Source organism: Lytechinus variegatus, chromosome 2, assembly GCF_018143015.1.
Source record: "Lytechinus variegatus isolate NC3 chromosome 2, Lvar_3.0, whole genome shotgun sequence".
In the NCBI taxonomy this organism is placed as follows: Eukaryota; Metazoa; Echinodermata; class Echinoidea; order Temnopleuroida; family Toxopneustidae; genus Lytechinus; species Lytechinus variegatus.
The window spans coordinates 11,171,182-11,183,875 of record NC_054741.1 but is presented as its reverse complement, the minus strand read 5'-3'; the positions used below and the strand labels follow the sequence as shown (position 1 = coordinate 11,183,875).

At 37.4% G+C, this 12,694-nt stretch overlaps 1 protein-coding gene across 1 annotated transcript in view; it reads left to right on the top strand.

Moving 5' to 3' along the window:
- LOC121407311 (probable G-protein coupled receptor CG31760) overlaps positions 1–12,694 on the top strand; it is a 111,940-nt gene that overhangs the window by 37,453 nt on the left and 61,793 nt on the right. The window contains exon 3 of the mRNA XM_041598304.1: positions 8,048–8,383. Within this exon, the coding sequence (XP_041454238.1) occupies positions 8,048–8,383 (336 nt within the window). The remainder of the gene's footprint in view (positions 1–8,047; positions 8,384–12,694) is intronic.

The following is a 12,694-nucleotide window of genomic DNA, read 5'->3' as shown; positions in this document are numbered from 1 at the left end:
GGGACGCTATTTAAAGTGGTCAGATCCTTCTCCGTTAAGGATGGGATAATGGACATCCATTGAAGATTACAGAACGTTTGTATGAATGAAAACTCCTTGTCTCATCGGGAAACCTCCTCAAGGAAAGAGAAAATAAGTCGGTAGCTGTGATTAATTGGTTGCAGGCGTTTCCTCCGTGCAAGAAAGGATGTGTTTCCATGGTAAATAATACTCTGAAACGAAATCCCTTTGGAGAAGAAATTCGAAATTTGGCTTGAATTGCTTGGGACAACCCGTCTGCCATAAAAATGGATAGGCCACGGAGAATGGATAATCGATCATACGAAATAGAAACACATTATGTGTTCATTTTTTTATGCACCGCTAACTTCTTGTGTATTTTTGGTATCAACTGTAGTTTTTAAGGGTTTCAATTGTGACCAGGGTATAGAGCAGATTTCATATTTGAGTCGTTACCCCCAAATTATTATTTTTTTTAATGTGCCAGGTATACACCTGAATTGCAAACTTGGAAAATGACGCTCTGTAAATACGACTTCAATTAATATTATGCCACGAAATAACAAATCGAATGAAAATTCACACAACCGTTAACGCACAAATGATTAATGTTTTAACACTAACCAAGATTATCAATGTCCAAACTAAATATGGCCTTACTTTTGCACAATAGTAATCACACGTCAATAGGTCTGAGGTATATAACATTTGAAAGATTAATTCAAACAAAATAACTCAAGTCTTCACCTTCAGCTCTTCTCCCCACCGAATCCGATTCCTTGGGTGGTAATTTGTTTGGAGTTGAGGTTGCGATTGTTGTCTCCTGGTGATGAGGTAGTGCTGAACGTGACAATGTACTTGAATGAAGATAAAGGAGCGATAGATTGTGTTTGCTTACCCGGCGTCGAATTGACACGATGCCCATGATTGCTCTAAGCTTTTTATATCACACTGTAGCGTTTTATTAAAAAAAAAAAGAATATATTCGTCCCTTGTAGCTCATATAACCTTTACATTAAAATATTTCCCCTCTCGGGTTTCTAATGTCTGAGAGTGTCCCTCTGTCTGTCGCCATATTCATTTCGCCACGTTTGCCCTCGTCAATCTTTCTTGGCCGTGAACTTCGTAATACTTTGTTCTTCTGTTGTGATGGTCATCTAACTTTACTTTTGTAAATATCATATCGCGTGTTTTATTTAATTGAATCCCATTTTGTCTCATTCTCTGTCTCCATATTTCGCCCCCTGTCGGTCCATCTTGTCCCATCCCCCCTCTCTCTCCCTCTCTTATTTTGATGGTGGAATTCTGGTCTGAAAATTATTTCACTACATAACAGTGGACTTCTGTGTAAGTGGGAATCTAGTCAAACGTGGGTCATTTTTAAAAAAATGCTACAAAACCGAGGACATGTTATAACAATACAAATAATAGACTTTATTCATGTGTGCAAAGGAATATGATTTAGGACCGATTACAATGGTCGATGAACCGAGGACGGTCTATGTTGCTCGTTTTGGTCAGTGTTTATCCTCAAACATAAGTACATCCCCAGACACTCCCTCACACACAAAATTCTATATCATTCTCTATGTTTGTCTTACTGTCTTTTCTTCCTGGTCTTTATCCCTCCCTCTCATCTCTTGATGATGCACCTCTTTAAACCCCAATATTGTTCCATGAAATAATCCTATCTTTCTACTCTTTCTAATATCAGAACAAGGATTTTGCGAGAAGACAACAGAAAACGATTACCTCCACGCATACTAAAAACCATGAGCATTCCCCCCATTTTCAGTTACACAGCCACTGACAAAAATGGAGGGGAAAACAACTTTAATGAACAACCACTCAATTAAGCTGCTCGTGCTTTCCCGGCGGAGTAGCAGATTATTTTTCTATTCTTAGATGGTTGGGATTTTCCCATTTACATGATCACATGATGATGCCTATCGATGATTTTTGTTTCAGTGCTTCCATGTTGTTGCAAGGAAACTTCGTTTTATATTGATTTCCTTCCAAGAATTAGTTTTCGTCGTTTACGTTTATCTGTAAACGGATTACGAGATAGTTCCAGTCGAGGACGAAGATGGTCTTAGCCAAGGACGAAGAGGAAAGAACTTACCATGTATCCCTTTTTTAAAATTTCTTAGACTTATCATTAGCGGGGAAACCCACCTTTAGTTTATTACGATATGATTTATACTTTTGGGGGGAACGGCGACGTTGTAGCCATTTCTATAACGTTAGCAGCTCATGACTTGCCCCGGTTATTTCCACGCAATGAAGTGATTTAAAGGAGACACGCCCCCTTTAATGTTTCATGATGAGCTCGTTCATTTCTTCCTCCACCTACTTCTTATTCTTCTTCCTCTCCTCCTCTTTCTCCCTCTTTCCCTCTATGCAGGCAGTCAAATGGATTTTTGTCACCTAGTTTAAATCATTTTTCTTTTTTCCTCTCTCTGTCTTATGTTCGTTTGTTTGTAACGGGTCAAATATGACTTACAATTAGCATCATGTAACGTGCCAATCTAAACACGCCAGCGTGTAGTTACTGCCGATACTCAGTGATTTTTTCTCAAATACCTCCTTCTTAGATATTACCGCCCTCTCTCGTTGAAGTTTTCATATAAAAATAATTGCACTTTGAAAACGTATTTCTACAAATTCAGTCATCAGATGTCAGAAACCTACATACAAAGATAATAACCTGACATTTTCAGTCCATCCCTTGCTTTGGAAATAAAATAAAGATGACAACAAAAGAGCAGATATTTCAAATTGGAATTGTTATCTGTTTTCAGACTGGTAACAAGCATTCTCCTAGATAATTCACGTGTAGACTGCTCAAAGATACCATAAATATCACGTGATCAACACATGATCTTTATCATGGGCAATCATCAGGTTTCTCAGCAGAGTGACTAACACGTCATTAGCATTAATCTACAACCAATCCAAGAATACAAAAGTGTACAGAAGAATACAGAAATAGATTTACTTCATTCTAAAAGATGGGGAACCAAACAGGAATCATACTCAAGTTCTTCATTTTTTTAATGTTTTTGAAAGTCAGAGTCTGTAGATAATAATAATGGTAATGATTATGATGATAATAATAATAATACTATTGATAATAATAATGATATAAGTATATTTACCCAGGAAACCTCTTCATATCTGAAAACTGTTCTTCCAGCGGGCCCTGCAATTATTATTTCCTCGGCTTTAGCTGGGCTGCCAAAGCGCTCAAGCATTCAAGGAATTTCTCCCTACCGGGTTCCCATGCATTCAACTCACCTGGGTTGAGTGCAGCACGATGTGGATAAATCTCTTGCCGAAGGAAATTATGCCATTGCTGGGATCCCGTTTGGATTAAGAGTATATCCCTTATGGGGTAGCAACAGTTATATATATATATATATATATATATATATACACCTAAATTGTTGGGTAACTTACTGTCCACGGTGTTGTATAATGTATGTTGGTAAAAAAATATATATACATATATTCTGGGCAATTATCATTTAATTGAATAAATTTATTACCAAATAATTATTTTTTAACCAAATTTGGACAGATTTTAACCAATAGTTGTGTGGTCAGTATGTTGGTTTGTTAAAATTACCCAACTATTTTAAGAGTGTACCATATTAGAATATTGAATATAACGATAGTGACCGCCACTACGCAGCCAAAGCGCCGCTCCTTGTTCTACAAGTAGATCAGCGTGTAGATAGCATACTAGGTCATTGCAATCGCCATATTTGAACTATGATTGCTTTTAGGGCTAAAATGATAGGTGAGACTTCTTTTTATAGCTTGGAAAAGGAATTGCAGTAAAGGGTGGTAAGGAGGTAGGATATAGTGATCCATTTGGGCACTTATAGTCATGATGGTGATGTGAGCAAAATGAGGAATGTGGTTTTTACGGGGCTCTTTTTCTTTACCCATGAATTATGCGGTATATTTTATTCAATCATGTTGTCACATTTTATCAGATCCACGGATTGTCGAAAAGCCAACAGCACATGGGATAGAGAGATGCACATATGAAGAAAGGAAGAGAGTGAAAGAGAAGGTGAGGGATAGGTAAAAAGAAAGAAAAAGGGGAGACAGAGTGGCAGTGGTGAGATGGGAGGGCCGAGAACTTGTAACAGTGGCACGACAATTCATGCAAGTTGGATGGCATAGCTAGGAAAGTGTTGTGAGATTGCATGAAACAAGATTGGAGATTAAAGGTTACATTCAATGACATTGTTTCTTCATCATTCACATAATTTAATAAATCATCAACAGTAGATAAACAATTAGTTTTCCCATTTCGCATTGGTCGTGCCACCGTTTTACATTTTTGGTCACATGACAGGCTGCCACGACCTCCATCTGTCCCATTGGGGTTTCTGACATAATGACAATAGCATTGGGTGCTGTTCAACCATGATAGTGACTAGAAGTTCTTGTCATACCATTGAGTCACAATTGAAAAATGGGCATGTAAGGGCCTATGAACTCAAATGCAAATGTTACAGGATACATACATTGGTAAGGTTTAAAGTCCAATTAAGTAGTTAGACAGTATGATCACTATCGCGATTAACGAGACTAATTGTATGATCGTCTTGAAATATATGAAGTAAAATCTTACGTAACCGCGACAAAATAGTGACCGTACTACTGAAAGAGAAATTATTTTTCCTCTGTTCTAGAATTTAACTCGAACAAACTATCAGTCGTTGCTTCTGCTCCCTTTTATCCATATGAAGTATTTTTTTAGTGTCATGTCCTCGAGCAAATCCACAAAATCGACTTCTGTACACTGACTTTGTGCATGTGACCATCGGGAGTTTCTTAATTGTGTTTTTGGAAAGAAGAGCTAGGTGATTGACAGAGTATATTTTTTTTAGAAAAGAAAACTTTACTATTACCTCCTTGCCCTCCCCCACCCCTTCTTCTTTCTTTCTCTCTCTCTCTCTCTCTCTCTCTCTCCCTCTCTTTCTCTCTCCCTCTTTTGCTGTCATTCATTTATCTCAATGTCCCCTTTCCCTTTCTCTCCGCTTTATTACTATGACAAAATACTAATTTAACATGCTTAATGTATTTTCTAATAACACTTTAATATCCAATTATCTGGTGTATGTGTTGTGGACACCGTGACTGCTGCTCACTTGAAGTAGTGTCATTAGCAAATTACACTTAGTATCTTAAAACATATTCTCGCTTGGTGAGTTTTAAGTGGAGTAGCAATATCACATGTTTTGGCTGGCAAAATGTCAACATGAGGAACATACATGTAATACCAGAGTCCCGCTTCATGAAGAGTTATACAATTAGTTCAACTTTGCCATTATTGTTACTTCCATGGAATCCTTTATTGGGATTGGCTGCTAAGCTCGTTACTATGGCTATTGCCATAATGGCAGATACACTACAGTTATAGGTCTTCATGGAACGGGTCCCGGAGCAATCTTTATCTGATCGTAAGGAAACCGTGCGACGTGATTGTAGCCATCCCTCTCTTTTCTCTCACACTCAGCACAAAGTCAATACGATCATACCAAAACTTTATGTAAATATGACATGGTGTATTTCTGTCATACAAAACCAACAGCACATAGGGAGCCTTGTTCACCCGGACGTCATACGATACTGCTTTCTGATCATATTTGTTTACAATATGAAGCAATACGATTGGGAAGTGAAATATTGGGTTCCCTCGAGACCTATTGATATCTAGAACACCAAGATACGTGGCCTCATTCTCGACCCCTTATATGGGGTAAGTGAACATTAATGATACTCCATCTTGTGCCTCGACTGTGACGTTCTCAACATATTTATATACAGGACATCAAGTTAATGTGAACGTCAAATAGTGTCTGGGGCTGTAAGGAATGGGATGGAAGGAACTCGCCCCTCTGAAACTTTTATTCTTTCTTAATAAGCAAAATAAGAGAGAGGGGATAGGTTAATCAATACAACCACTGTTTGCCTCATTCTTTCAAATATAATAATTTCAGTACCTGCGGCATGCTACCTTGATATTCCATGGTACCTCTTTAATGTCGACCAATAAGGAAATGCAGAGACCATTGACTATATCTGTTTTAGGCCTACAATTACCCATACATCAAACTAAAGAGTGTTTCCAGCACTTGGCGTCATCGACATCTTTTCAGAAGAAATGATGCCCATTCAGCACCATTTGCCGATCGCTTATCACCATCAACACATACAAGTGCCCGGCGTTTGCTGAACACTTGTTTAATTCTAACTGTTGTAAAGTTCTGATAACATGGATAGGCTATTGGGACAGAAACCCCTAAACAATACAGGTTCGATTTATCACCTCATGTGTTTCTCAGACCCTTTATACGAGTCTATGAGTAATGGCTGAATAAGTTTCGTCGCCATTACTGCATGATAAAAGAGCTCAATGAACATAAGAACCTAACAATTTTTAACAGAATTTTGACATTTTGGGCTTTCCATAATTGATTATATTCATGACCTGCGTTAAATTGGACTTCATAAAACGAGCCAATATGTCTAACAAATATGAACACACCTGTCATAAGAAATACTCTTACTCCGCTACATGGCACCATTACATATTGAGATACATTGTCTGCTCACAAAACGGACTGACGATCATTAAAAGCATAAATCACCTGTTGCTATAATTTGAGAAACTGGAGGAGTTCAACATCTTCTTTTTTTATGGTAAACAGTTTATACTTATGTTGAATGAATTCGTATTTTTGGTCTATTCTTTTTCATTTAATTAATTTTCTTGTTAAGTTCCGTTTTCCTCATTATGTACATTTTTGTCGTGCTATTATTTTTAATTAGCATGTAAATTCGTTTTCTTATTCTTCCTCACTTTACTTTGTTGTCCTTATACATCCTCCTCTTCTTTACTTATCTATATGATATCGAATTTGATGTACTTTGTCTGTCATCAAAACTTGCTATTATTCCTACATGTAATGCTTTTTCTGCTTTAGTAAATACTTACATTGATGCCGCAAGAATATATTTTAAAAGATAAATGAATAGATACGAGGGACTTTTAATTTCTGCAACAACAAATTGCAGAAAACCTTGCTCGAGATGAAACATAAGAAATATCAAGAAAGCTGAAATTTAAGATGCGACTAACAGGTTCATTTTTTCTTATCTGATAAATATGATCCGACATAGCCTAATCTCTTGGGACATCATATATTGCTCATGCGTCATGCTATCTAAATCGCAGCTTAGCTCTAGAGCATTTAAAAGTGCAAGAGCGAGAAATACGTGTTTATCTTTGCAACAATCACATACTTTAATGCAAAACAACTTCTAAAATGAGTCAATTATTCTGCCACGTCACCCAAACAATGCTTAGTTAACAGACCATGTCCAAGATTTGCCCTATTTTGTATCTTATTCTTTATTTCATTTTCCTTTCTTGGTCTACTACTCTCTCTCTCTCTCTCTTTAAGGGATGTACTTTTTGTCTTCTAAGGGTTGTTTGTATTCCCTTTCATTATATCTCCCTTCTCCACTCTTCTTCTTGTCTTCTTTGTCTCTAAGATCTCCAGTCTCTCTTGTTACTCTTCGTATTTTAAATAGCTTTCTTCTGTTTTTTTTTTAGTTTTATTTGCTTTCTTTTATATCGTGAACTTCTTCGTTGTTGTCTTGAAGTGGTTGACTGTGCAGTTACTTATCGAAACTTTATGGGGAACCCTTTTAGTATTATAAATTATTTAATTGTTTGATTTGGTTAGCGTTTTCATTTTTACAAATAATACCTGTTCCAGCTTCGTTTGCCCTTTTGTATTTTTGCGTATATTTTCATTACATTGAGGTGGAAACTAATAGACATACATAATCATAACATAGCAGCAAGATGCCAACTTGCCGCTGCTCTTATTCCTTTTAATGAAGCAAATACATTTTTACAGAATATATAGGATTGCCATATGATCGGAATATATTATCCCATGTAATCGTAAGGGTAAAACAAGTTTCAAAACTTTCTCATTCTTCTTCCTTCATACAGTGTGTGTTCATTGAAAACCTTGGGTTCCGTCGTGGCTCATACCAGTGCGTCTGCAAGAAGGGCTTCTACTTCCCTCACCCGAACGACGGCGAGAACTACTACAACGGCACCATCCTTGAAGAACAGCATGACCTGAAGATCGCCGGACGGGAGAACATCTACGACCAGCTGATTTGTAAGCGATGCGGTGAAGGCTGTGAGGAGTGCACCGATGACAGGTCCTGTATATTCACCTTCAACTGGCCACTTCGGACCACGTTCCTGGTTGTCCAGTGTCTGACTATAGTCGCCATGATACCCCTCTTTATCTTCACTATTCAGTTTAGAGACGTCAAGGTAAGTAGTCATGATCATCTTAGCATTCACCGATATACATACCTGTTATATATTTTTTTAAATGTATCCGGAATGATTATGGCTGGAGATTGATCCCGAATATGAATTGAAAGAAGATTGATCAAATATTGAAATTCTATCAACTCTATAAAGAAGCCTGCTATAATGAAAATTGAATTCTAACTTTCTTCATTTTTGTCTTAATCATGTCATTTGTTTTAAAATTGTTTGCATTCCCCTTTCTTCTTATTCGATTTATGTCAGAGTGTCTGTCAAATATATCAACATTAGTTAGGTCATTGCCAATCACCACCGTGTCAGAAACATGCACTCTGACCTTAGATTGTCTTTGGCCAAAGAGTTACCAACTTCCCTACATTTCCACATGGTCCTGCTTGTTAAAAAAATATATATAGTTTACGGTCTCTAAATGTATCTTCGAAAACGATAACTTTAAGGAAGAAAAGTGTAATCACAAATAGAATATTCCTTAGTGATTTTACTTAAATGATACCGCATTCCGCCTCCCTTACTTTCTTATTCAGTCAAAATAGCGTTGGCTCCGTGAACATTACGAGGCTGTCGGTCATCTGTAAGAAGTATTTTCTGGGTGTGCGATTGGCAAAACTTGTGGGTGTTGGCAGGGGAGTGTGCTCTCTTCGGGGTTTCATTTTTCTCTGACATACCGTCATGAGTTCTCCCGTCGTGAATCGTCAACACCCTAATATGTAGTGGGAGTATTGAGTAAAAAGGAACAAGTTCACATCTTCAGAAGACAGGAAAATCACAGGCGAATCCTTTCACGCTTTTCAGAAGTTATGCGACCGTATTCTTAAACAGATGCTTACAATTTATCCAAGGTCATCAAAGGCCCATGACCGTGGGTGCCCTATTGATTGGACTCAAGTCCCTCTCACTTGACTTTGATATTTTTCAGGCTTTTTGAAAATTATTTTCCTATTTGTACTGTAATATCAGACCGTAGGGTACCGATTGAAAAGTGGCCTTACCCTAAAAATGTTGAAATTTAAGGCTTGTTAAACTTTCCTACAAACCACCACTCCCTATTCAATTCTCTTGTGTTCTTTCTCTCTTCGCAGTTGTTTCTTACTGTATGAACTTGTGATATTTAACATGTGCAGAATTATTGTTGAAATCAGGATAGGCTATACGGAAAAGTCAAAAGGCCTGCGGCTTTTGTAATGTTCTAAATTGTCCGTTCTCCTTGTTTGTGTTTGCGCTCCTTAACCTGAAGCCCCCCCCCCCCCCATGCTCAAAATATCTCGTTTCTGTCTCCTTGTTGAGTTTGTACATTGACTAGTATAGGTGAAGTCCAATATAAAGAAGGCATTTCATTAAGCCTCCGGCGAGTTCATTTGCAGTAATTGTTAAAAGCGCACAATTGCGGGCATTTGTTTTTCAGACGTCAACTGGGGCAGAGGGAGAAAAGGAGGTGAAGGTATGTACCTAAAGAAATATTTGCGCTCGTTTCTAACCCTTTCTGCTCTCTATTTTTTCATTAGAGATACGAATGTGGTTGAATAATATTCATGGTGTAGGTAAGGAGAACTTCTCCCAATCAATTATCATTTCCGGGCCATCTTTGGCTCTTTCCGTTTCGTCTCGGGCTCACATCCTTTCGTTCTTTTTGATCAGATGATTCAGAAATCTAACCCAAGTCTCCCTCTTTCCCACCGGCTTCCATGTAAGATCCTGTTGTTCATTCACTGGCTTGGGGAATTATTTCGAATATGACATTGGTGGCTCTAGCGATCGAGTACTCATCATTGTGACATAATAAGATTCTTTCCCAATACTGAATACCCTGTTCGTCACTGTCGATATTGTTGAGTCTGTACAATACAATACACATATAGTTTTGCCCCCAACCATTTTCATGAGAGCATTGTTATGACAAGACATGCAACATATGCATTAACAATCCCCTATAAGTAATCAATTATTTAACAGGCTATTCAACGAAAGTTACCCAAAAAAATTACGGATTTTTTTTAGCATATCGGCATTTATCTTCATCATTACCTTTCCCACATTCCTGTGTGAGGAGCTTAAAAACTTTTCCGTAATGTTACCATTTAAACAGATATTTTCCGAAAATCATCGAGTCTCATACCTGTTTTTTTTTAGTCGTGATAATTGTTTTCATCATCCTTTTATTCATCATCTGCATTACTATCATCACAATCCACAACATCATCATTACTATCAATAACAACATCATCATCATCAACAACAATATCATCAAAGTAATCATCATCATCATCATCATCATCGTCGTCCCAATCTACATTATCATCCACGTCAACAATATCATCATCATCATCAAAACCTTTATTGTGATCTTGGTCGTTGCGGCCATCTCCATCATTATATCTCTTCATCATTTTGCGTATCTTCATCATCCTCGTAGGCGATCACATCGAAGCAAGACGGTCTCCTCGAGAGTTCAGCTTTAAGTGGCGGCTCATCCTTGCAAGTACTTGAGCAATTTTGGAATATCTCTCGCTTCCTGAAACCGAATCAGACGATCCGAGACACTCGATTGGTCTTTCCGATCTGGAACGCTTCTTGTATTCGAATCGTCTGAGTGCCAATTAAACTGGTCTCGTCAGGGCAAAGATGAGGTGACAATATATCCCTGACATCAAACCAGGGGCAGACATAGCAGAGGCTGATGCAGGCTGCCTCTGATGGGGGGGGGGGGGGGTTATTGTCAAATGCAATGCGAAGTCATCGCTCAATTAATAATGCATTGCGATAACTTTGTTGTACCGATGCTGTAAAAGTTAGGCGAATGAAGAAGTAGAAATAGTTTTCTCTATTAAAATATATCCAATATCAGAATAAAAAATACATATTATTTAATTCTACCAACCTGTACCAAATCCGAACGAATAGGCCAGTCTACCAAATTATTCCTGTGTATTCTAAACATTGTCATAGCTCCATGGATAGAGGCTTAGCCATAGTTTTGCTATCATGACGTAGGAGAAAATGTCTAACAACAAAAAGAAAGATACGAAGCCGACGTAACCATAATATCAAACATAAATCAGCAAAATACTCCCTTGGGCTCTATTAAATCTCAGCCACTTGCATTCTAAATCCTGATAAAAAAATAAATTTCCTTCATTCTCCATTGTCTGGATAATATGAATGAATAATGTATTAAGTCTTGCCTCCGAGCTTCAATTACATGGAGCTTGACTTAACGGCTAAATGAAGAGGACAGGTTATCGATAGTTATTAAGTATAGATTATCAAGAATAGGTGGCTCGACTTGTTAATTCAAGACGTCTGTGGGTCGGCAAATGTGTGTCAGTAAATTGCCACTTGGTCTACACCCTCTTCGTCTATTTTCCCTTGGTTCTCATTATACATGCATAATCCTACATCACCCACAACCAGTTTGCCTACGAACAATTTGGTCTAATTACCTTATAGCCCATTCACCATTCTGTATAATTACGGGTTAGGTTTTTTTTCCATTTCGTCTTCTTTCCACTTGGCCTAGCACCACTTTTACAACGTGCAAATTAGTTAGTAAACAAGGGGAAATTAGACAATCTGGGCGTGAGACTTACTGAGAATTAGACAAAGTGGATATTAGACCAAAGGTAATATAGACAAAAAGGTAATTTGTTCAGATTAATAATAGACTAAGTGATGTGATGTTAGACCATCTAAGAAGTAAAACCCAGCTTGTAGATCAATAGAACTGAAAGAACGGGTGGCAAACCGACATTTTAATTATAATGAATGCCATAAATACTTTATACTGTCGTTAGGTTAATCCCCAGTGTTTCTATTCATCTATCTCTGTTACAGTACTATGTATATAACTACTTAAGGAGGATCAATATTCAATGATGATATGAAATTATTCAACTTATAATATCTCCTTTAAGAAATTAAATTCAATTAATTACTATTGTAATATTTTTCACTTTCAATTTCATATTGAATTGACGTAGTAACATATTATCATATATAATAATACTAACGGTAAATTTACTCAGGGTAGCAACTTTAGTTCCGAAAACTGCTCTCTCGGCGGATCCTGTTGAATATCTGAAGTATATAAAAAAGTTACTAACATTATAACATTACAATAGACAATTATCGTTTAAGGGCTCAATATATCCCATCTTCCAAGTCACCAGTACGCCAGAGTGTGGTCTTGTCCTTTAAAATATAACCTTCCTGCAATCTGTGTAGTAAGACTAGAAAGAAAAGTAGGGACTCGTTTAAAACTTAGGATTGGTATTGACATTCCAAAAATCATGAGCG